Source organism: Triticum aestivum, chromosome 5A, assembly GCF_018294505.1.
Source record: "Triticum aestivum cultivar Chinese Spring chromosome 5A, IWGSC CS RefSeq v2.1, whole genome shotgun sequence".
NCBI lineage: Eukaryota > Viridiplantae > Streptophyta > Magnoliopsida > Poales > Poaceae > Triticum > Triticum aestivum.
In genome coordinates this window covers 389,767,521-389,791,234 of record NC_057806.1, presented here as the reverse complement: position 1 = coordinate 389,791,234, position 23,714 = coordinate 389,767,521, and the positions used below count along the sequence as shown (strand labels likewise).

Below are 23,714 nucleotides of genomic sequence, written 5' to 3'. Positions count from 1 at the left end.
CCACTTGTTGATAACATGCAGCCCACTGATGAAGGCCCAATAGAGAAGCCCATAATTAACTCGAAGGGAGCCTCTCACATGAATACGACCCAGGTACATGCTCATGGTCCCCTAAACATAAATAAGTAAATAAATAAATAAAGCTAAATGCTCATGCACCAGTTCTTTAAATTCATGATTTAACAGGAGGATATTATTTCCTATGATAGTGTCGTTACATTCAATCGGCATTATTCTTTCGCAAAGATAGCGACCAGTCTTCTTTCTCCCAGCATTTTCTTCCTGCAACCAGCGGACCCATGCAAATCATAGTCAACGTCGTAAATAGACCCGGTCCATTTTTATTTTTCAATAAGAATGTCCAAACCAGCCTAGCACATTGGCGACACCACTTTATCCTCCGCCTTGGTGTGCTCGCCGCAGCGCCGCCATCCGGCTCTGTCAACATAGTTTTTTTTCGATACGGTCCCTGTCAACATAGTGAATCGGGAGAGGACTATAGTTGTAAGTATGACAGTACGGACCCACCAGGTCCACTCCCGAACACAAGCAAGCGCCTCTTTTACTACTTAGATGAACCCCTCGTTTTTTTACTCTAATCCACCCTACTGATATCTGGGACCCACATCATTTTCAACGTATAGTCAATTAATGACAGAATTGCACAACTTTTTTTAGTAGTAATTTGGAGGAACAGGCTATAAGCTGGGTTGTGCGGTCTCTATGACCCGTCAAACAACATGACCAGCCCAGCAGTTTTTTCTTTGGGAAAATAGGTAGCCCAGTATTTCTTTTTGAAGAATACCCAAGCTAGGACTATTTGTTTTTTCCGACTTACTGGGCTGCAAATCTTTCAAGACGAAGAGGGATGCATTCCGGCCTGGCCAAAGAGTATGGTCAGTGTCTGTTAAAAGTAATATCAAAAGGGGTTGAAAATTCCAAAAAAATATAGCAAATAGGATATTAGTTTCTTTTTTTGTTTTTGTTCTTCACTGATATCTTATACTCCCTCCGTCCCAAAATTCTTGTCTTAGATTAGTCTAGATACTGATGTATCTAATACCAAAACGTGACTTGATACATCCGTATTTAGACAAATCTAAGACAAGAATTTTGGGACGGAGGGAGTATTTCATTGGATTTAACATGACATAGTACTAATTTATTTTTAAATTTGTTTTAGTATGGCTACTAATTTTTGGATTAAGAAAATTTTTGTCCTCGGCAAAAAATTGCGAATTTTCAAAATTTCCCACATATTTAGTTAATTTTTTAACCCTGGTACTGACAAGAAAATGGGCAACAATTCTAAAAATGGAAAACGGGCTGCAATAAATTCCATATGAATTAGAAAATGAGTAAAAAATATAAAAATAATAGCAAATGGGTTGTACACGCCACAGATTTCGAGGTTGACTTGTTTATGCAAGCCTTTGTCAGTCAACACATGATTCTAGCAGTAGTGACTGTTGGATGTCCATCCAACGGCCGACGTGCTTCTTCAATCTCTGATCTTCCTGCTCCAGCCGCCTAAACTAGCGCCGGCGGGACTGTCTGTTCCCTCCTCTTGTTTTTTTTGAGTGGTTGCTCCCTCCTCTTGTGGCCCACTGTGATGCCGCGCGGGCTCCCCCGGCCCACCCTACTCCCTTCGCTGGACTGGCCGCACGCAATCAACTACCTCCTTATTACGCGAAAAAAAATGATTCCTCCCACTAACATCTGGGGTGCACCGGTTGGGAGGCTGACCTGTGGGCCTACTAAGTTGACGCGTATGCAGGGCTTGTCAACTTAGTCAACAAACGATTCTAGCAGCAGTAACCGTTGGATTTGAATCAAACGGTCCTGCTGCTTCTTCAGTCGCTGCTCTTCTTACACCAGCCGCCCAAACTAGCGTTGGCGAGACCGCCTGCTCCTGCCTCCAGTGGCCGGTTGTGCTACCATTGAGGCCTCACCGCTCCCTACTACTCCCACCACTAGCCAGGCCATGCGAGGATGGCAGCCTTACACCACAGCTGAACCAATGAACCCACGTACTCCTCTCCGCGTGGGCATCCACTGCCGCGTCTTCCCCTGCTCCGTGTCGTCCCCTTCCTAGGCCTCGCCACTGTCCACCGCCTTGGTGCTCTCGGTGCGGCGTGGTCAATGTGGTCAACGCCGACTTCCATCGGAAGAGTACTGTACGTGGAGAGGCTGACAGCTGGGTCCACAGCCGCAACTAGGTCCACGGCCACAGCCCAGTTTTTTTGTGATTTTTCAAGTAAGTCGCTTTGTCAGGCCTGTTGGGCTACAAATCTTTCAAGACGAGGAGAGCTTCATTCGGCTGGCCGAGAAAATGGCCTATCAGTAATGAGAAATGGGTTGTACATTTTTAAAACACATCAAACCGGCAATTTGTTTCAAATTTCTTTTTTTCATTTCGAGATTTTAAATTGCATTGATTTTTATGTGTGGACAATTTGTTGGATTTTATATTGATATATATTTATTTTTAAAATCAGTTTGAACATGACTTGAAATTTCGGGATTAAAAACAGTTCGGACCGCACCGAAATATGCAAAATTTCATATAATTTTTTAACCGTGGCCACAATATGGATTGTAATGCTAACAAAAATAATATGGGCTCCAAGAAAACCTTAAAAATTAGCAAATGGGCTGTAAATAATTAGAAATAATGGCAGATGGGTTGTATGTTGTTTTCCACATATTTGAGGCTTTCCTAAAAAAAGGTTGATGCACAAGCAGTGGCTGTTGGATTTCCATCCAACGGTTGTTGTGCTTCTTCAATCTCTGCTCTTCCTGCTCCAGCCGCTCAAACAAGCGCCGGCGGGACTGCCCGCTCCCTCCTTCCCGCAGCCGGCTGTGCTGCCGCGTAGGCCTCACCGCCCCACCGTACTCCCATCGCTGGCCTAGCCATCCTCTACTCACCCACACCTGCTATTATTCTTCGGCGACAGCAGACGAACCAGTAAACCCTCATACATTAGTACTCCCCTCCGTGTGGGAAACAACTGCCGAGTCTTCCCTGGCTCCGTGTCGTTCCCTTCCTAGGCCTCGCCGTCGTCCACCGCCCTGGTGCTCTCGGCGCGGCCAGGTCAACGTGGTCAACGACCGACATGCATCTGAAGTGGACTGTGCGTGGAGAGGCTGACAGCTGGGTCCACGGTCGCACGCAAGGAAATGCCTCCTTATTACGCGCAAAATAATGATTCCTCCACCTGACATCGGGGACCCACCGAAAGGGCCTCTGTATTTCATGAAAAAAATGTTACTACCGCTGACAGCTCGGACCCACCAGCTATATCTTCGCACGCAAGGAAGTGCCTCCTTATTACGCACAAAAAAATGAATACTCCCCCTGCTAGCTGGGACCCAGTATAGTGGGAGGCTGACTTGTGGGCCTACTAAGTTGACGGGGATGGAGGGCTTTGTCAACTTAGTCAATATGCAGGATTCTAGCTCCATTGACCGTACGATGTCCATCCAACGGCCGTAGTGCTTCTTCAACCTCTGGTCTTCTTGCTCCAGCCGCCTAAACCAGAGTCGGTCGTGCCTCGTGCTCCTGCCTCCCGTGGCCGGCTGCGATGCCACGGAGGCCTCACCGCCCCCTACTACTCCCACCACTGGCCAGGCCATCCCTCTACTCACCCACACCCCCTGTTATTCTACGGCGACGGCAGCCTCACACCGCGGCCGAACCAGTGAACCCTCGTACTCCTCTCTGTGTGGGCTTCCACTGTCGCGTCTTCCCCGGCTCTGCGTCGTCCCCTTCCCAGGCCTCGCCGTATTCCCCAGCTCTGCGTCGTCCCCTTCCTAGGCCTCGTCGTCGTCCACCGCCCTGGTGCTCTCGGCGCGGAGTGGTCAACGTAGTCAAGGAACGGCTTCCATCGGACGTGGACTGTACGTGGAGAGGCTGACAGCTGGGTCCACGGCCGCACCAAGGAAGTGCCTCCTTATTACGTGCAAAATAATTATTCCTCCACCTGACAGCGAGGACCCACCGGACGGGCCACCATATTTCGTGAAAAAATGTTTTCCCCTGACTGTTGGGACCCACCAGTTACATCTTCACACGCAAGGAAGTGCGTCCGGGCAAAAAAATGATTTGCCCCCTGACTGCTGGGACCCACCAGCTACATCTTCGCACGCAAGGAAGTGCCTGACAGTCGGGACCCACCTAGTCGAAGCGTACGTAGCGTTGTCATTCTGGTTGCGAACGTGTACGTACATACTGGTCGATGTAGAGGCGCGCACGTGTCGTAGTAGAGGCGCGCACGTAGCATGTACACGTACGTACAGCGGCTAGTGTGCAAGAAAGAAAATACGGCCACGTACGTACATACGGGCAGGGACTCGAACGCCTACTCGTGCATACGTAAGGCCAGGGCTCGTGTACATGGCTGGGTCGGAACGGAGAAACAACATCGTCGTTGTGTTCATGGGGATCCAACCGGCTGGGTCAGAATGGAATGCGTCGTCGTGTTCATCGGGAGGGCTTGGACGGAACAGCTGATGGAAACGAGGCCTGGCGTACCGCAGAACGGAGGAAACGGCCTTGTGTTCGACCGACCACGGTCGAAACAGGATCCTGTTCATCGGGAGGGGTCTGGGGTGCCACAAAACGAAGGAAACGGACCTCCTACGGTCGAAATGGGGGTCCTGTTGATTGGGAGGGGTGTGGCGTACCGCAAAACGGAGGAAACGGACTTGTGTTGGAGCACTACGGTCAAAACGGGGGTCCTGTTCATCGGGAGGGGTGTGGCGTGCTGCAAAACGGGACTCCACGGGATACTGTTCATCTCCACCGTCGACCCCCTCCAGCCTCCACGGCCTACTGTTCATCCACCGTCAACCACCTCCAGCCTCCACCTGCGACTGTTCATCCATGGGCTCCTGTTCATCCAGCCTCCACCGCGCGCTACTCCACCGGCTACTGTTCAACCAGTCCTCTCCACGGGCTCCTGTTCAACCACCCCTCCACGGGCTACTGTTCATCCAGCCCTCCACCTTCTACTGTTCATCCAGCCCTCCACGGGGTGGTCCTGTTCATCCTGCCCTCCACGGGGTCCTGTTCATCCAGCCCCAACCGGCTCGATCGCTCGGGTTCAGTAACATGTAGCCTGCAGTGCAATCGCCCGGGTTCAGTTAGAGCCCAATGCCTCGCGTGCGTGTACGAGAGAAACACGTTTTCGCCTTTTTAGATGTTTTTCCCCTGTTTTTTGGCTTTTCGGGTTTTCACGGTCTTTCTTACCTTTTGGACAATTTTTAAAAAATCATGAAAAAACACTTTTTTTTGCTTTCGCGAGGGGCGCGGATTTGCTTTCGCGAGAGGCATGGTCGTGCCTTTCGGAAATGAAAAAATGTTTTTCTTCCGTAAAAGGCACGGGTTTGCTTCCGGAGTGGCGCGGATTTGCTTTTGCAAGAGGCGTGCCTCTCGAAAACGAAAAAACGCATTTTTTTTCACGAGGCACAGCCGTGCCTCTTGTGCGAGAGGCACGGGTTTATTTCTCATGGAGGCACTGATTTGCTTCTACAAGAGGCATGTCGTGCCTCTTTCGAAAAGGAAAAAAACATGTTTCCTATTTATTTTTCGTCTGTTTTTTTCGTGAATTTTCTTTTTTATCAAAAGCTAACAACATGGGATCTAGTTTTAAAAATCTCCATGCGAGGAATCCAACAGTAAAAGCGGTTTAAAATTTGGATGCACGGTATAAAAGATTAAACATTTTGAATAAACAAATCTAAAAAAAAGGAAACTCCCAAATTGCAACAATGCATCACTTGTCGGCAACCTTGAGAGGTGGGAGGACCATTGCAAGGAGTGCTCCGTAGAGCATCTCTAGCAAATCCCGCGAGTCGCCGTCCCATAAATCAGCCCAAAAAGCATAGTTCACCAAACCTAAGGGATTTGCTAGAGATGTTCTTAATTAGTGATTTTGGGGGTTGGTACCTGGCATGATATTGCAAGTTCTGGCGTTTTTTCCTATTTGTTTTTCACTCAAATAACATCAGTTGGTACGGTTACTAAGTTGAAACAGTATAACAATATAACATTCTCAAAACAGAAAATCCGCATTGCATAGTTCTCCACGTCGAGGATAACCTCTGGTCAAGAAATTTTCCAACTTTCTACCAACGAGCTACAAGATCTCACGTCATCAAGCAGCCAATTTATCCTTAACGCGTGAGGCAACGTTCTTGGCGACCTCAGCAATCTCTTCCATTTGATTGTCCACCAATTCATTTAGCTGCTGCTCCTGAGTGGCGAGATCTTCCGGCTGCTGCTGGACTGTCTGATTATCTTCGTCCCCGCCCTCCTTTGTCCAGAACACAGCAAATGACGTGTCCTCATCGAAACTAGTGGGCACTTGGACAAGCCGCTTCCCGTTGGTTCCAGAGGCGCCACCGAGCAGCTCACCTTTGGTGCGGTCGTAGATGCAGGCCCTGAAGTTGTCGATGCACTTGAGGTTTTCGGCGTCAAGGTGTAGATAGATCAGAATTTCCCAGCACCGCAGGAACTGCTTCTTGTTGATCTTCAGCTTCTGCCGCACGGTCTCGGCCAGGTCAGCCGGCGGAACCATTATCGAACTGCGAGTTCTTTTAGACAGGTTGGTCTGTTCTAGAGACAAGACCATAGCACCAAGTGCAGGCTTGATTGGCTCAAAGGTGAGGAGACGGAGACAGTCGATGGACGAACGTACATACTGCAGGTAATCAGAAGGGTCTTCGATAGTTACGTCATACATGTTCTCGGATTCTGCAATAGAATTGATTGCCTCAAGAAGACGACGGCCGTGCCCTTCACCCTGATAAGGTGGTAAGACCAGTATCTGATTAAAGTAAAAGAAACATATCAGCCAACATCCAAAGTAGAGTCCAAAACCAACTTTATTTTCCAAAAATCAGGTTATGCAATTATGTTCATGTCGGTTCAAACATTGGAAACAACAAAATGTATATGAGCTTGCTTTAAACAACGATGCAGACACATGAAGAAATAGACAGTAAAAGCTGCAATACCAACCTGACTGATACGCAAGCGAGTGCTCTCAGGGTAATGATAAAAATGGTGGACAGCTGCAAAGCCTAGCAACTGAAATTTTGAAGCAGATGACTCAAGCTCTGCCTTCTTCACTACAAGGAGCATTTGCCATCCATGTTCCGTGATATCTATAGGTGTGGAACCTAGAGTGTGATGATGTTAGAAAAGGGTTCCAAATATAACCGACCACTATACTCTAACACTTTCAGTTACCTTCAACCAGAAGCAGAACAAGTGATACCAAACGTGAATAAAGGTATGCAGCAGCACCTTGGAGTTCAACTCGAACAATCTGACAATAGAAAAGGAGATCAATTTCAGTACATATGCAACCCCAAAGAATGGCAATGGATTGAATGCAAACTGTCATTAAAGTAAACGACCTAAACCACATAACCATTCGTTCTCACAATTACATTAACCTTTACTTTTTAGAAGCATCGATGCAAAAAATTGCATCTTAGTATTAAGTAATAGCACTTGATAGGAAAACATGTATTTTAAGGACTTCAGTTTGCATGCTGAATTCATAACTAAGTTAACAAAAAGCATCAATCGCGCAACGGGACAACAAAAATACCTACCTGAACTGACAGATCATCTTCATCTGATGCATCATGTTTAATGGAATTACCATTCTTCACAACATCACTGCAGAAGTTTGAAATAAGTTCTGCCTGCTTCCAGGAGCAGTAAAGAAATGATCTATGGCCGAGCTCTACAAATAAAGGTACCTGATGCACTGGCATTCCTTTGAGAATGCCTCCAGAAATTCATCTTTTTCTACTAGGTTTTCCCCGAAAATGTTCTGTCAAAAAGAATAAACGAGTCTTAGATCATGCACATGGAAGTTTCTTTAATTACAACAGATATTCTAAACAGGCAGATCTTACCTGAAGGACAGGCTTTACATCTGTGATCCCTTTCCCTCCCTGAAAGAAATTTAGTTGATTGTATGATATTTGATAGCTTGAGAAAATCAGGAAATGCTTAGTTGCCATTACTAATAAATACAAAACAAGTGAAGTTTCAAATCCAGGATTAACTCACTGAGTCATTCATAGACAGAAAACATTACTGAAATTGAAGTCGTAGTGGTGTTGATTAATGGTTACACAGAATGAATGCAATTAACAAAATGAAGATTTCCATTCTGGTGAAATCATGTAAAAGCATGGCAAATACTACCTCTATAACTTAATATAAGACGTTTTTTGACACTGTCATAGTGTCTAAAAACGTATTATATTAAGTTATAGAGGGAGTACATGCTATTAAATAGCAGCATCAAAATAGCTACATCATATTCCATTACGGTTGCAAATGGAACACGAGGTGCCAGTTATAAAGCATATTAAACGCAACATGCTGTTACAGTAATTCAGCAAGTATTTTTAGCAGATGAAAACGAAATGCTTCAGGTTTAGGTCAACAACAACAACCAAGCCTTTAGTCCCAAACAAGTTGGGGTAGGTTAGAGGTGAAACCCATAAGATCTCACAACCAACTCATTAAAAAGGGGATGCAACACGAGGACTTCCCAGGAGGTCACCGATCCTAGTACTACTCTCGGCTAAACCCGGGCGTGGGCAGCCCGGCCCGGCAACCCGGCCCGAGCCCGGCCCGAAAAACCCGGGCCGGGCCGGGCCGGGCTTCTGTCTCGGGCCGGGCTTGGGCTTCAGAAATAGACAGGTTTGTATTTTCGGGCCGGGCTCGGGCTCCAAAATTAGCCCGAAGCAAAGCCCAGCCCGGCCCGAACCTTCGCTGAAAAACTCGAATGCACACTAGACACCCCCAGCCCAACCGAAAGCCCAGCGCCCTCAGCCCAATACACAAACCCTAACTCCTATCCCCTCCCCGCACCCGCACACACAGCCCCGTCCGGCCGTCCCCAACCCTCCCCGAGTCCCAGACGAGAGACGACTACCCCGTCCGGCCGTCCCCAACCCTCCCCGACCCCGAGTCCCACACTGCTCCACCGGTGGCGGCCAGATCCTGCTATGGCGCGGCCGTGGTGCTCTCTCCCTACCCCAACCTGACGAGCTCTGTTCCCTCCCCATCCCGATCTAACGAGCGGCGGCGCAGCTTCCTCGTCCCGACGGCGCCGCACCCACCTGACAGCGCCGCACCTTCCTCGACCCGACGACGCCGCACCTTCTCGACCCGACGGCGCCGCACCTTCCTGGACCCGACGGCGACCACGTCCACTGCTCCGCGACTCACTGCATCGGCGCTCACTGGTCGGCGTGTGACCATCAGGTATGAGATCTCCTGTACTTCTTCTCCTTCTCTGAATCTTCTGTCTCCTTAATGTGTAGTATGCTCCTTCTCTGAACGATCTGTGTAAGTGCTAGTCTGAGCATATTTATTGTGTTTTTTGGCAGCCATGACTAGTTTGTGGAGTCTAAGTGAGGAATATCACGAGGAGGAAGACGTGGATTATGAAGCCGATGGTGATCAGGAGAATATTGCTACAAGTGCAAGATCGGACCAGATCGTTGTAGCTGCTCCCGTTCCTTGTCCGGCTGCCCCTGCTCGTACTGCCGCGGCACCTCGCACTCGCAGCAAGCGGGCAAGGTTGAATCAACAGGCTCCAGCAGGACGTAACGGACGGCGTGCAAGAACTAATGAGCCATCCGATGGAGATGAAGCGAATCAGCAACCACCGCCACCACCACCGCCACCACCCGGACCACAGGTTAATCCTGCGCCAAAATTAAGGTCAAAAGCATGGGATAACTTCACTTTGATTGAACAACCTGATCCTGATCAAGTATTTGCTCAGTGCAAAACTTGTAAAGCCATACTTAGAGCAAGTTCGAAAAATGGAACATCTCATTTGTTAAGGCATACTGCTAACGTGCATCCACATAATACTCATGAAGTGAACAACTTTTTTCTGAAAACTGAAAAGAATGCGGATGGCTCACATTCAGTTAGGAACACAAAGTTGGACATGGAAACTATTAGAGTTGCAATCTCTATGTTCCTAGTTGGGGGTTCACATGCATTTAGTGTCATAGAAGAAGTGGGGTTCAAAAAAATGATTGGTGCTGCTTGTCCTCAGTTTAAGATTGTTAGTCGGTACACAATTAAAAGGGATATCATGGCAATGTTTGAAAGAGAGAGGACTGAATTGAGAGAAACTATAAGCAATAGCCGTGGTAGAGTTAGCTTCACCACGGACAATTGGAAATCAGATGTGACAAAGTTTAGTTATATTTGTATTACTTGTCATTATGTTGATGATGCTTGGAGACTGAACAAAAGGATAATATGGTTTAAAAAGTTGAATCCACCTTATGATGGGGCTACAATTGCTGATGAAGTCCATTTATGTTTTCGTGAGTGGAAGGTTGATACCAAAATAATGTGCATGACTCTTGATAATGCTGCATACAATGATTCGATGATCAACACTTTGAGAACTACATTGCTGCCTAAAGGTGTGTTACCATTGTTTGGAACTTTCTTTCAAGTCCGATGTTGTGCACACATATTAAATCTGATTGTCCAAGCTGGTTTGAAACTTATTGATAAATCTGTTGACAAGATTAGAGGGCATTCAATATATCAAAATATCTAGCAATCGTATTCACAAGTTCTATGAAACTGCCAAGAACATTTACCATTTGAATGAAGATAAAAGGCTGAGAGTAGATATGCCCGTCCGTTGGAATTCAACATACACAATGCTTGAGAATGCTTTGTATTTCAAGGATGCATTACTGTGGTTTGGTAATAGGGATGGCATATTCAAGTCAAACTTCTCTCTTACTCATGATGAATGGGAAAAGGTTCGTATCATGCATGATTTCTTGAAAACATTTTATAAAGTGACGTGCACATTGTCTGGGACAAAGTATCCTACCTCCAATTTGTATTTCCAGTGTGTGTTCTTGGTTCAATCATGTGTCTTGAAGGCATTTAGTGAAGGGCATGAGTTCATGGCACCAATGTTAGTTCCAATGAAAGAGAAGTTTGATAAATATTGGGCTGATTATAATGTCTTCTTGTCTTGTGTTGCTGTCCTTGATCCCCGTTGCAAGCTTGGTTTTGTTAGCTACTGTTATGGAAAACTTTATGCCCCTGACGAGGCACAACGTCGGATGCATGAAGTTAAGAAAACTTTGGAGAGTTTGTTTGCTGAATATAGTGGTGCTGCTGTTAGTCAAACACCATCACATGGTGCTACAAACAGTAGGGGAAGTAGGGGAGATGGTTCTGATATGTTCGATGACTACGAGAGTTACATTCAATCTCAACGGACAAATGTAGAGAGGTCTCAATTGGATCTTTATTTGGAAGAAACTCCTAGAAAATTGAATGACGAGTTGAATGTCTTGGAATTTTGGAGCAAATCATCTATGCGATACCCTGAGCTTGCATCAATGGCTCGGGATATTCTTGCTGTCCCCATTTCTAGTGTTGCTTCGGAACAAGCCTTTAGCATGAGTCGCAAAGTTATAACACCTAACCGAGCTTCACTTAAGCCTAAGACCATCGAGGCTTTAATGTGTCTCCAAGATTGGTATCGTTGGAAGATGTCTCAGAGTGAAGGTACAATTAAGCGTCTATTGTTGTTTCATATTAACATCACCATTGCACACATTACCATTGATTCTTGTATTGTTTGTTTTGTAGAAATGAGCACTACAGGAGGTGGACCTTCAAGTTCTCATGCAAATGAGTTATCTTCAGATTCGGTTTGTATTCATTCATGCACTCCTTTAGTATCTTGTCTTGTTTGTTGATATCAAACTTGCTTTCCTGCTTCATGCCATTCCTGTCTTCCTTATTTTCAACTTGTGCTTTCATCCAGGAAAATGATGAAGTTGAGATAGCTTGATGGAATAAGGAAGAGATGGATTCAAAAGAGTCATCAACTTGTGGCTTTGAAGTTTGAACTTGCTATTTGATATCTTTATTATGTAATGGACTTGTTATTTGATATGCTGTTATGTAATCAGACTTGTTGAACTATGTTGTGCTGTTGTGGGCTTATCAAAACTTCGAAAGTATGTTGCGGACTTGTTGAACTATGTTGCTTATGTCTTTGGCTTGAGAAATATGCTGCTGTTATGTAATGAATGCATTACATGTATATGTAATTATGTATATGCATATGCTGCTGTTTTGTGCAATGCAGAGCTCTTTTGTGAAATATGTATATGCTGCTGTTTTGTGTGCATATGCTGCTGTTTTGTGTGCATATGCTGCTGTTTTGTACATATGATGTTGATTCTGTAACTTGCTGTACATCAGGATCAGGAGTTGTCGGGCTTCGGGCCGGGCTTCGGGCTTCGGGCTTTTCAGCCGGGCCGGGCTCGGGCTTGTAAACGCGAATTTTCTCGGGCTTTTTTTCGGGCTCGGGCTTCACATCTCAGCATCGGGCTTTTTTGAGCCCGGCCCGAAACCCGGCCCGGCCCGAGAGATGCCCGGGTTTACTCTCGGCTCTCGCCCAAGCATACATACTCAGTCATAACAAATATATACTGGTAGCCACTAACCATACATACTCGGATACTCTTACGATAAAATAAAATTACATGAGGTTAAAATTAAGAAACACATTGCAATAAATGGTAATGACTGGGGTAACAAGCATACAAATTATCTGAGGTTCTGTAGGCAAAGCTACAATTCATGACAGATGTAATTTCTTATAGAAGTCTCAAAATATCACAATAGAATAACCAATACTTGCAAAATAGTACTCACATCAGATGTTTCCTGGAATGAAATCTCGGCATATGCATGAAATGATATAGCACTTATCCACACATTGATCTGCACCAAGTGATATATCAGACATAAACAAATAGCATCCCATATTGCAAATTACAAGCATGTGAAACTTAAACATTGAAATAAAAATATCATGGGTTGAAGAGCCTGTCTTTTTTATCGTAAGACTATCTACAGATAAGAAATCATAATTTTGCTTTCTACCTTGAGATTTGTGTAGCCATATATCTTGCCATCTTCACCAAAGAAATGGTTTAGGTCAAATGGCTCGATGGGAGTGCTGTCTGCTGAGCCCACCTCGTCAGGGTTTCTTGCTGTAGTAATGCCAATAACAAAATACATTAAGGATCTGAAGAAGCGAAAATAACAAGATTATATATTCACTGAGCCTAGTTTGAAACCCTGCAGGCATAATTCTTTGCTTTATTGCAGTTAATTAAATTTGGCAACTAGATATGAAAGGCTCGTAATTTAGAATGATGTTACATGGAATGGTGAAAAATGCCATTCTTACACTATATAATGTTTTTCGCATGAACTTTTAGTACACCAAAGATGCTTGTATTTTTCTCCTCAATGATGATAGACTAAGTTACTGCTACAAAATTCCCTCTGTAATTCCAAGCTATGTAGGATAGTTTGAAATTGCACAACAGGAACTAGAAAGTAGAGACTAATGCTTGCTGCCAAGATACTGCACACCAGATGGGACTAAGGAAAGCAATTTCATACCAATAAACACTTGCATGCATTCATTCGCTTCAGTTCCAGCATCTGTTGAACATGTAAAAAGAGATAGCATTAAATTTGGCCATGTACCTATACAAAACAAATTACCTAGAAGCACTGAAATCAGTGCCCGATCTAGAAAGGCCTCATAGGGGCTGCCAACCTTACACAAATGCATTTGAGCACTGCTAATAGACACATGTTAGCCTAATTAGTATAGGTTAAAATATAAAAAAATGTATTTTGGAGGGGATGCCATGGCACCCATGTCACCCCCACTGGATCCGCCACTGGCTGAAACGCGCATCAGAGATGAACACGGCTGCACCATGAGTAACAAATGTAAACAATAGCTCTACAAGCCCGATACAATAAAAATGGAGTGATTGCTCTTCCTGTTTCTACAGGCCAATACAATCATAAACAAATAAACAGTTTATTGTACCACTCATCACCATAATTAACAGGTCAAACAGCTAGCGATTTCGTATGCAAACTAACGAGGATATGAAGTTCTCACGCAATGTGCAGTGCCCATCTTAATCCTTTGACATGCTGAAAGTAACCATGCAAAAATAACCAGTCCAACAAGTCCATAAGTACGAAATAAAACGATTGAGGAATGCGCAGCCTCCCATCGGAATTGACCACACAGAACTGTCCAGTGTCGAAACCAAATATGTTGGCAAGGTCACTCCCCCTGTTGACTAACACAGAACAAAATGAAGAGAGAGAAAAAAACGAAGCACACTGATATTGCCCGGAGAAGAAAGGCCACTCCGTCTGAATCCAGCGGAACACGAATACAGCGGCACAAACACCTCGACTGAGGGCACCTCAGTCTCTCCCAGCTGAGTGGCCCCGTGTGCGTGTGTCTACGAGCCTACGCGGAAGCGCGCCTGAATCTAACAACACGCTCGCGGGAACATCAGGCCGTAGCCCGAGCACGAACCCCGACCTCGAGAACCAAATCTACGAATCGAGAGAGGATGTGGGGGAAAGGCGGGGTTGCGTACCGATGCCGGCGAAGCCGACGCGGCGGCGCTTGCTGGTGTCGGCGGCGGCGGCGTCGCTCCCCTTCTGCTTGAGAGCCATGGGTGGCTGCCGATCCGGTGGCGGAGGCGGAGGCGGGGGGTCGAGGGGGGCTCTAGGGTTTCGGGGTTTGGAGAGGAGAAGACGCGGGAGATGGCGGAAGGGGGGAGGCGGGAAATGGGGAATTGCTGCGGAGTGCCCGCCTCTTGGCGACAACAAGTGAGACAGCCAGGGGTAGATTAGGAATTCACTATCTTCTTCTTCTTTTCTTTTCGAAGTGGCCTTTGCTCCCACGCCAGATCTCACCGTTGGCCCCTCCCCTCTTCCCCTGGCTTGCTGGTCGTGAGTAGGGCAAGAGCCATCTCTTTTCGTAGTCTGGCGGAGAATAGTCCTCGATGTTCTTTCTCTGCTCCGACTCGTAGGGCACGTAGAGGTGCGTTTATCTTTTTTAGGTTCGGTCCGATTTGGTCTTCGGCAAATCTATTTCAGTTTTGCTAAAGCACATCTAGATGTGCCATAAGTATTGCACATCTAAGTCATATCATTGATTTTACATTGAGATTCGTATGAATATTTTCTTTCTCTTTTTCCCTTTTCTCTTTATGCTTGATTCACTTACATAGATGTGCAATAACTATAGCACATCTAGATGTGCCCTAGACACACCCAATCTATTTAGATACGGTCGGTGTTTGTTTTCACGGATCCATCTGGAATCGACTGGTGTTTCTTGTCATTGATGTGTTTACATGTTTGGTTTTTTCAATCTATATTTTTCTTCATCGGCGATGTATATTGTTTTAGTGCACTGGTCCTTTGAAGTCTTAGCACGATAACTTTTTGATTGTGAACTACAACAAGATTTGCACAAGTCCGGTGAGGAAGAAGGATGACAGCGATGTGTCTTCGACTCGTTTTAGTATTTGTATTGTAGTTGTTATTGGGTGGTCGGTTGCAATTTTTGTTAACTCTAGGAATCTTTGTACTGTTGTTACATTTTATATTTTATTATAGATCCAAAGACTTTAAAAATGTATATTGTCTATTCATCACCAATTTTGTTATGTTTACTTTTTAACTTTTAAGACCTTCACCTTTGATAGCAGACCATTGCAGCTTATCATTGTATTGTCGTGTATTTTCGATTGGCTGTCTCTTTGTGTTCTGTTCGTCTAAGCAACCAAATAACGACCAGTTAGGTTTTTCAAACTTCTTAGCTTTTGAATACATCAGAAACATCTTATAACCAACTAATGGATTGGTCACTAGTAAGGGCCTCTTTGATTTGCAGGATTCTAAAAACACGGGATATGACAAACATAGGATTGAAATGTCATGTTCATCTCAATGCCATGTGATTTTGGATTGTTTGATTGCATCATAGAAAAAATAAAGAATTTCTTTCAAAGAGATTTGAGTGTATGCTAGAAAACCTATAGGAAGTAACAAAAAGTCCTTAGGAAAAATTCCTATAGGATCCATTCCTATGAATAAAACAAGCAACATTGGAATATTCCCAAGATTCTAATCCTCCAAAATTCATATGAAAATCCTTTGAGATTCAAAGGAGCCTTAATTATACCAATACTCCTTTTTTTACTTCCATTTTTCTAAACAACTGAGACCGGTCGCTAATAAGTATGGAAGCAATCATACTTTATGCTGATCCGATACAAAAGAATTATGAATCTTTCGGGCAGTCAACTGAACTCCGGAACTTACACAAAAGTAAAGCCATAGTGATAATTAATCATCTGAATACTCCAGCCAAGTTAAGTCAAGTCAAAGATGAATTTTAATATCATTCTACCGAAGTGAACCCTGCTCAATCATAGATGTCACGCCTTATTCACCTCGGTAGATTCCCGAGAATGCTCCTTGCATAGTAGTCTCGACTTATTCTCTCCGGCGGTGGTGAAAGGTTGACTTGTTCGGCGGAGTGGTTTGTACTGTTTAGTTTATTTTTGTGCGGTTGGCAACGTCGCTCACAATGGTGGGCTTATCCCGTGGAGTTTGAGTGGGTCTGGCCTTACATGTATCGGGTTTTTGTTAGTTTCCACAATTAACCGAGCAACAACCGTCCTCTTAATTAACGTAATAGGTAAAGTTTTTGCCTTGCGTTAGAAAAATCTGCTCAATCATTAATGCTCGAGCTAGTATCTGGCGTGAGAAATCTTTTTTTTTTTTGCCTGACGGGAGAACTTTGTTGCATTGGAATGTTTACAAGGATACATGTTAGAAACATAGGATCTGGAAACTAAGGGACTACTATGCTCCTTAAAATTTAGCTCCACCCTAGAAAACGCAAGACAAATAGGGTAGCTCCACATTTCGCCACTCTGCAAAAACTAGAATTTGTGATACAACTCCTAATTTTTTGTGAAGCTCTTCAGGGGTGCTCCAAAAGACTCTACAAGCTGAAGTTGAGGGGAAAATACCCACCACCGCCATCAGTAAGTGTATACCCTTTTGTTTCTCCTCACTCTTCCAATCAAATAGATCATTTCCACCAAGCGGGTCGGCAAGCAAGCCGATTGTTCTAGGGAAGTTTTTTTTTTTTACTCCTTCATTTAGTTTTACTCCTTCATTTAGTTTTTCAAAAAACACGAAAAACATTTGTTAAAAAGTTTGAAAACTTTTTTGAAACGCGAACATTTTTTAATTTTTTTGAATTTGTTTGAAAGCACAAACATTTTTCCAAAATCATAAGCAATTTTTGTCAGGAAAGAGATTTTAATTTGATAATTTGATATTTTTTGAACTTTTTTTTGAAATGTTTAACATTTTAAAAATGAATCATTTTTCGAGAAAGTGAACAAAATTTCAACATTCTGTATGTGAAAAAAGAGAGGTCTCCTTTGGTTTGGAGGAATTTTATATGATAGAATTTCTATAGAAAAAAATTCCTTTAGAGTCAGGGCTGATCGAGCTCACGTTGGGCTCGCAGGATTCCTTCATGGGCTTTCTTTGTATGGTGCGTCGTGCGCTGTCCGGCCAGCCTCTGTCACACCAACTAGCGGCGACCGTCACCGCTTTCCCTCGCCGCCGGTGCTACCACGCCGCCACCAACGCCATACTCTGCATCCGGAGATGCATCCTCACCCAACGCCTCTGTTATCCCGTCACATATTTCGTCTCCTCTCTCCCGCCACCCAACGCCTCTGTTATCCAGCCGCCTATTCCGTCTCCTCTTTCCATTCAATCCCTAATTCTCCTGCACAACACTTGATTACTGGCTCCGCGTTCAATCCCTAATGCTCCTGCCATTGCCCATTGCTTGATCTCATCTACGATTAGAATACAATACTCATCAATCGATCTAATATCCACACAACATGACGGTAGAATCAAACCCCTCTCCTCCTCGCCATTTCGTCCTCGGTTGGTGTAGGAATGTGCTCCCTCTATCTAGAATTACTTATCATAGAAAATAGATGTATCTAACGTATTTTAGTTTTGGATATATCCATTTTTATCCATTTCTGCGACAAATAATTTGGAAAGAGGGAAATATATATTGTGGAACTAAGATCCGTCCACATGGCCCTACTACTAATCATCCTGGAAGAAGATAAAGAACATGGTTTAGATGTCACTATTATAATTTTTTTAGGTGCAAATGTCACTATTTTCATTGTACTGATGAAGCATATTTGTGCTTTAACATATTTTATACAGACCTGCAAAAATTAACACAACTTCTTATCTTCAAATAGGACTTGCTGCCCGAACCGGCTTGCTTATCTTCTACAATCTAGTTTAAGTAGTGTTTTTTAAGTGACTAGAACTTCTATCGGAAAAAGTACAGAAACAAAGAGTTAAGGGCTGTTTGGTTCTAGGACTAGCATTGCCACACTTTGCCATACATTTTTGCCAAATTTGCTTAAGGTTAGTTCATCAAAATGAGAGCCACAAGTTGGCAAGCCTAAGGGAATCTTGCCACACTTTTTGTGTGTATGCCATGTGGGATTCAAATGTGGCTTACCTAAGGTGTGGCTTGAACCAAACACTCACCTAAGTTGGTCAAACTTACCTAACCTTAGTTGTGGCAATCTTTGACTAAGTTAGTCACAAACCAAACAGCCCCTTACTCCCTCTGTCCCAGAAAACCTGTCCCTCAAATGGACATATCTAGTATTAACTTGGTGTTAGATACATCCATTTGAGAGACAATTTCTTTCGGACGGAGGGAGTATAACACACTTTTGAATGCAATAGGAGCAGAAAACAGTAAGCAACGTGGAAAACAACGGAATGCTATCACATACTCATGGTCATTCCACTATCACAGGGAAAATAAACAAAGGTGAGAAAATTACACTAGGACGGCATCCAGGAGGACACTACATGGATGGAGTCAGCATACAAAAGTGACAAAGCATATTCATGTATTAGGACCTCATATTTGCAGGTAATCTAGCGTCAGGAGAGTGATTCTCCTGGTGGCTTTGTCTAAATCGCGGTAAACTTCTCTCTGGACAAAATGATGGTTAAGTTGCAAATCAGATCAGAAGATGGTTACAGTTCCAAGTTGGTCAACTCCCGCAAAACATGGATGCTGATCAGGTACTAGAGAATATGTACATCTTTTGTATGCTTCTTCATACTAGTATATACGGCGATTACCCGCAACCCTATTCCAGATAAAACTTCATCTGATATGACTGAAACTAAACATTCCAGTGTGTACGGTCTTGGCTGCAGGTTTCGGTGCTTCAGAAGTTCCAAACACATTCCAGAACCTTAGAGTCTCATCTGCTGCAACGGAGGCTACCGTGGGGCCATCGGGGCTCTGCAACAAACATAAAAGTACCAAGAAATCATGTTATATCAACAGCATAAGCAAGCAATCATCATTACCATATATACGGTGCCACAAGAGAGAGAAATAAATACCTGTGCCAAGCAGAGGACACGTGAAGTGTGGCCTTCGAGTTCGGCCAATTTAACCATCGACGGGTACTTCCATAATGTGAGTGGTTTCTGTACAAACCCGCAGGCGCTCAACAGCTCCTTTTCATTCTTATTCCAGAGCAGTGCGCATACCTGGGCCCCAGTATCAACAGAATTCAGACATAGACCAGTGTGTGTGTTCCAGAATTTGATGCATCGATCATTTCCACCACCACCAGAGGCAAGTAAATTGCTCTGGAATGGACACCAGGCAAGAGCCTTCACTGCAGACAAGTGGTCACTAAACCTATGGAGCCATCTATTGTGACCCAGAGATGGATTAGAAGACGCCATTGATGCATCCCATATGTGCACCAGATTGTCGTTTCCACCACTCGCCAATTGCTGCAAAGATCCTGACCATCTCAACCCGCATACCTCTGCTTCATGCCCTCGGTATGTCTGAACCATATGGGATCTCATCCTGACATCATTGTTCACGATCTTGCCATCCATTCCACCGGTTGTCAGGATGCTACTGTTCCAAGCCAGTGAACCAACCCTTGACTCATGGACACCTCGGAGTGTTCTCAGCTGCAAATTTTATGAGATATATATTTGTATCAGTATGAGCCAATTTGTTTACACTACAGTACAAGAAAAAAAAGTGTCAAGAGAACTAACCATACGATTAGAACTCGTATCCCAGAGCTGGATGTCAGAAGAGTTAAGGCCAACGGCAATATGTTGCCCCTCACAAGCCCAGCTGACACTAGTAATGGGACCATAGTCAGCGTCAACAGTCACAAGCTCAGAAGTAGAGCTATCAGATGCATTCCACAAGTACAGGGTATTCTCAAGGGCAACGGACACCAAATTTTTGCTTCCCCAGTCCAGCACGTTAAGATAGTAATCATCAACCACTCCAGGGGCATCTAACGTCCTCTCAGCAAACTGAAAAAACGAAGCAATCCAAGCATGATGTAACCAACAGAATAATGCTAGTTGTCTGAAGAACCAGAAGATCCACAAACAGTAAAGCAATTGGCATACCTGGGGAATCTTTCGGCGCTGTTTAGTAGGCTTGGTCTGACTGGAAGTCGGAGTTTCAAATAAAATCTGTGGCAGCATCCCTTCCGGTTCTGGTGGCTTGTTCCTGAAGGCAAGAATCCTGGTTCTGCTGCCCAGGAGTTTCTCAGCAAGAAGCCTCCTGTATGCTTCTTTAGCCGGTGATACCACGGCTTCATTTTCCTTTCCCTTCTTAGGTTCCGTAAGGAGGTAATATGCCATGTCCATGTCCATCGCTGACCTATCTGGTATGAATCTGTCACCCTGCCATTATAGAAGACCCATAAACATATCAGGCATAACTATTTCTTTAAATATTTATTGTAAATTCAGGGAAGTTATGCACAAAGTTAAGGACCATTACACCATCTAGTATATTGCAGTGATGTGCTTGCTGGAACGTACATAAAAGCGTCATGGTTTAATTTATGATCCAAGGAAACAAGGAGTTCTGTACATGGCACGATACAGTAGGAGTTTACACAGAACAAAATGAATAGTTATTTCATGGTATATGTCGCAGGCTATTTACTAAGCAGAATACAACAACTATCATAGTTCAAAAAAGCGCTAGGCGTTAATTGTGCGTTCTGCCACCTCCTTGCGATTTCTGACCAAAGTGCATGCTTATGCACAGATTAAGCGCAGTTATGCGCTAGGCGTTTTGCTATCGCCTAGAGCCTAGGCGCACTTAAGCGCTCGCTTAGGCGCGCCTTTTTTAACTATGGCAACTATCAATGTATGCAGAAAATATATCAAATAAAAATACCACCAATGTGAAAATAACAAACAACCAATCCATGTTTAAAATGAAGGGCACATGATATAGCAATAACTGCAGTAAATCCAAACAATTGGCATAGAGAATGCAATTTTCTGAGCTACCAAACATAAACTGCAGTTTATGAAGGATTACTCCTTCGCAACCGTATGTACCAAATGAGGGCAATGTTCTTATTCGACAGATCAAGTGCTGAAAAAAGGACCGCTATGTAGGATAACCTTTCCATGTTTAAAATGAAGGGCACATGATATAGCAATAACCGCAGTAAATCCAAACAATTGGCATAGAGAATGCAATTTTCTGAGCTACTGAACATAAACTGCAGTTTATGAAAGATTACTCCTTCACAACCGTATGTACTGAATGAGGGTAATGTTCTTATTCGACAGATCAAGTGCTGAAAAAAGGACCGCTGTGTAGGATGACTTTTCCATGTTTAAAATGAAGGGCACATGATATAGCAATAACTGCAGTAAATCCAAACAATTGGCATAGAGAATGCAATTTTCTGAGCTACCGAAAATAAACTGCAGTTTATGAAGGATTACTCCTTCACAACCGTATGTACCGAATGAGGGCAATGTTCTTATTCGACAGATCAAGTGCTGAAAAAAGGACCGCTATGTACCTTTCCATACAAATTCAATAGTACTGCTGATAATACCAATAACAATGAGACCTAGAAGGTCATTGCATTTTAAAGCCATACAATTGTGGACATCTTTAGAAATATTTATGAAACACAAAATGGGGCTAGGAAAAAAATCAAGAAATCATGCCGACCTTTTAAATAAATTCAAAATGTCCTGCGATGCTTGTGTTTAAAAAAATAGATATTTTTACCGTTTCAATTGTTTGTATGCTCTACCTTTTTGTGTAAAAAAATTTTAAATTTATGACCAGCAACTTGCAGGACATGAATGATTATTCTTTTTTAAACAAATGTACCGAATTAGCCATCTATGGCCAAATCTTTTTCTTCAAATAAACACTAGTATGCATGGTGCCCTGTGATCAACTGATCTTACAATTTCAATAGGTTGTTGTTGGTAACACCAACAATAATGAGATCTAGAATGGAGCATTGCAGTCCAAAGCCGGACAAGTTTATAAACCTTGAAAAATTGTTACAAAATGGGCTAACAAATTCTATGCAACAAATGAAGTGATTACGCCGAGCTTTAAAAAGGTGAAACCACAGTGTTTTGTGTTTCAACAAGCAGTCCTTTCAAACAAAGCACTGAGCAGGAACTGTACGAACACAGGTAGTTTGGCTCAAAAAGACGGACCATACTTCTTACAGATGCAGCACTAGTAAGACGATATGTTCATTCAGTTAGCACAATTTCCTGACAACATATCGTCAATGCTACCAATCAACAGCAGCCCCACAACAAAAGGGGATAAAAATTCGTTCCTTGAATTCAGAATTGCTAACTCGTCCATGGCTGGGGTGCGATGACACATTTCCTAAAACAATATTATTAAAGCAAGCCAGCCTAGGATTCGCCACTAATCAAACCGTTTGCCCTAGCAACATCAAGAACCACCAAATAACCAAGAACTGGAATACGGGGCCATATTTCTTTCAGAAATGACCAAACATCCCAAGGCAGGACGCAAGCACAATTTCCTGACAACATATCGTCAATGCTACCAATCAACAGCAGCCCCATAACAAAAGGCGATAAATATTCGTTCCTTGAATTCAGAACTGCTAACACGTCCATAGCTGGGGTGCGATCACACATTTCCTGAAGCAATATTATTAAAGCAAGACAGCCTAGGATTAGCCACTAATCAAATCGTTTGCCCTAGCAACATCAAGAACCACCAAATAACCAAGAACTGGAATACGCGGTCATATTTCTTTCAGAAAATTAATTTCATGGCATCCCGTTAATAATCGCCTAAGCGTGGCAAGGCAGGACGCAAGCACGGGCTCCTTTCAAGAACTAGCGAGCGCACGGCAACCATCAAGGGATTCAACAAGCGAAGGAGCCAAGAAAAGGGGGTTTCCGGCGCGGCAACTCACGTAGCATTTGGTGGACGGGTTCTTGGAGTTGGTGCAGAGGGACGGCATGTACGGCGTCCTCGCGCCGGCCACCTCCAGAGGCGCCGACGGACGCAGCCCGGGCCGGCGGCGCTTCGGCGGCCGGGACGAACTGGAGCCCGCCGCCTCCATGGAAGAGGGACAGCGAGGAACCCCCCCTCCCGAAGGATCAGACAATCAGCAGCGCGGCGAGATCCAAGAATCGACCGAGGGAAATCGGAGGGTTCGAGCGTGCCGGAGTACGGGGGCGACCGATGCGAGTTGCGAGGAGGCACGGAGGAATTCGCCGCCAGAGGTTTTGGGAGGATTTGGGGTGTTCGATGCTCGACGGATTTCCCCCCTTTTCTTGACGGAAACGGTCGACG

General features: G+C 44.2%; 3 protein-coding genes across 3 annotated transcripts; 1 reads left to right on the top strand and 2 right to left on the bottom strand.

Moving 5' to 3' along the window:
* Positions 1 to 6,012: 6,012 nt before the first annotated feature.
* Positions 6,013 to 14,757, bottom strand: LOC123103540 (probable histone acetyltransferase type B catalytic subunit). Its single transcript, XM_044525156.1, has 10 exons — positions 14,536 to 14,757; positions 13,523 to 13,564; positions 12,995 to 13,104; positions 12,764 to 12,832; positions 7,936 to 7,974; positions 7,777 to 7,850; positions 7,627 to 7,693; positions 7,256 to 7,334; positions 7,025 to 7,185; positions 6,013 to 6,830 (listed from the first exon to the last, which is right to left on the bottom strand). The coding sequence occupies exons 1-10, from the start codon at positions 14,612 to 14,614 to the stop codon at positions 6,159 to 6,161; spliced, it is 1,392 nt and encodes a 463-aa protein (XP_044381091.1). The 5' UTR covers positions 14,615 to 14,757; the 3' UTR covers positions 6,013 to 6,158.
* On the top strand, positions 11,316 to 11,901 carry LOC123103541 (zinc finger BED domain-containing protein DAYSLEEPER). The gene is made up of 3 exons (XM_044525157.1): positions 11,316 to 11,602; positions 11,687 to 11,748; positions 11,865 to 11,901. Exons 1-3 carry the CDS (start codon positions 11,410 to 11,412, stop codon positions 11,889 to 11,891), a joined length of 282 nt encoding a protein of 93 aa, XP_044381092.1. The 5' UTR covers positions 11,316 to 11,409; the 3' UTR covers positions 11,892 to 11,901.
* Positions 14,758 to 19,038: 4,281 nt separating the features above from the next.
* Positions 19,039 to 23,708, bottom strand: LOC123103539 (cell division cycle 20.2, cofactor of APC complex). Its single transcript, XM_044525155.1, has 5 exons — positions 23,332 to 23,708; positions 20,498 to 20,776; positions 20,129 to 20,398; positions 19,448 to 20,038; positions 19,039 to 19,343 (listed from the first exon to the last, which is right to left on the bottom strand). Exons 1-5 carry the CDS (start codon positions 23,479 to 23,481, stop codon positions 19,203 to 19,205), a joined length of 1,431 nt encoding a protein of 476 aa, XP_044381090.1. The 5' UTR covers positions 23,482 to 23,708; the 3' UTR covers positions 19,039 to 19,202.
* Between the last annotated feature and the right edge of the window lie 6 nt (positions 23,709 to 23,714).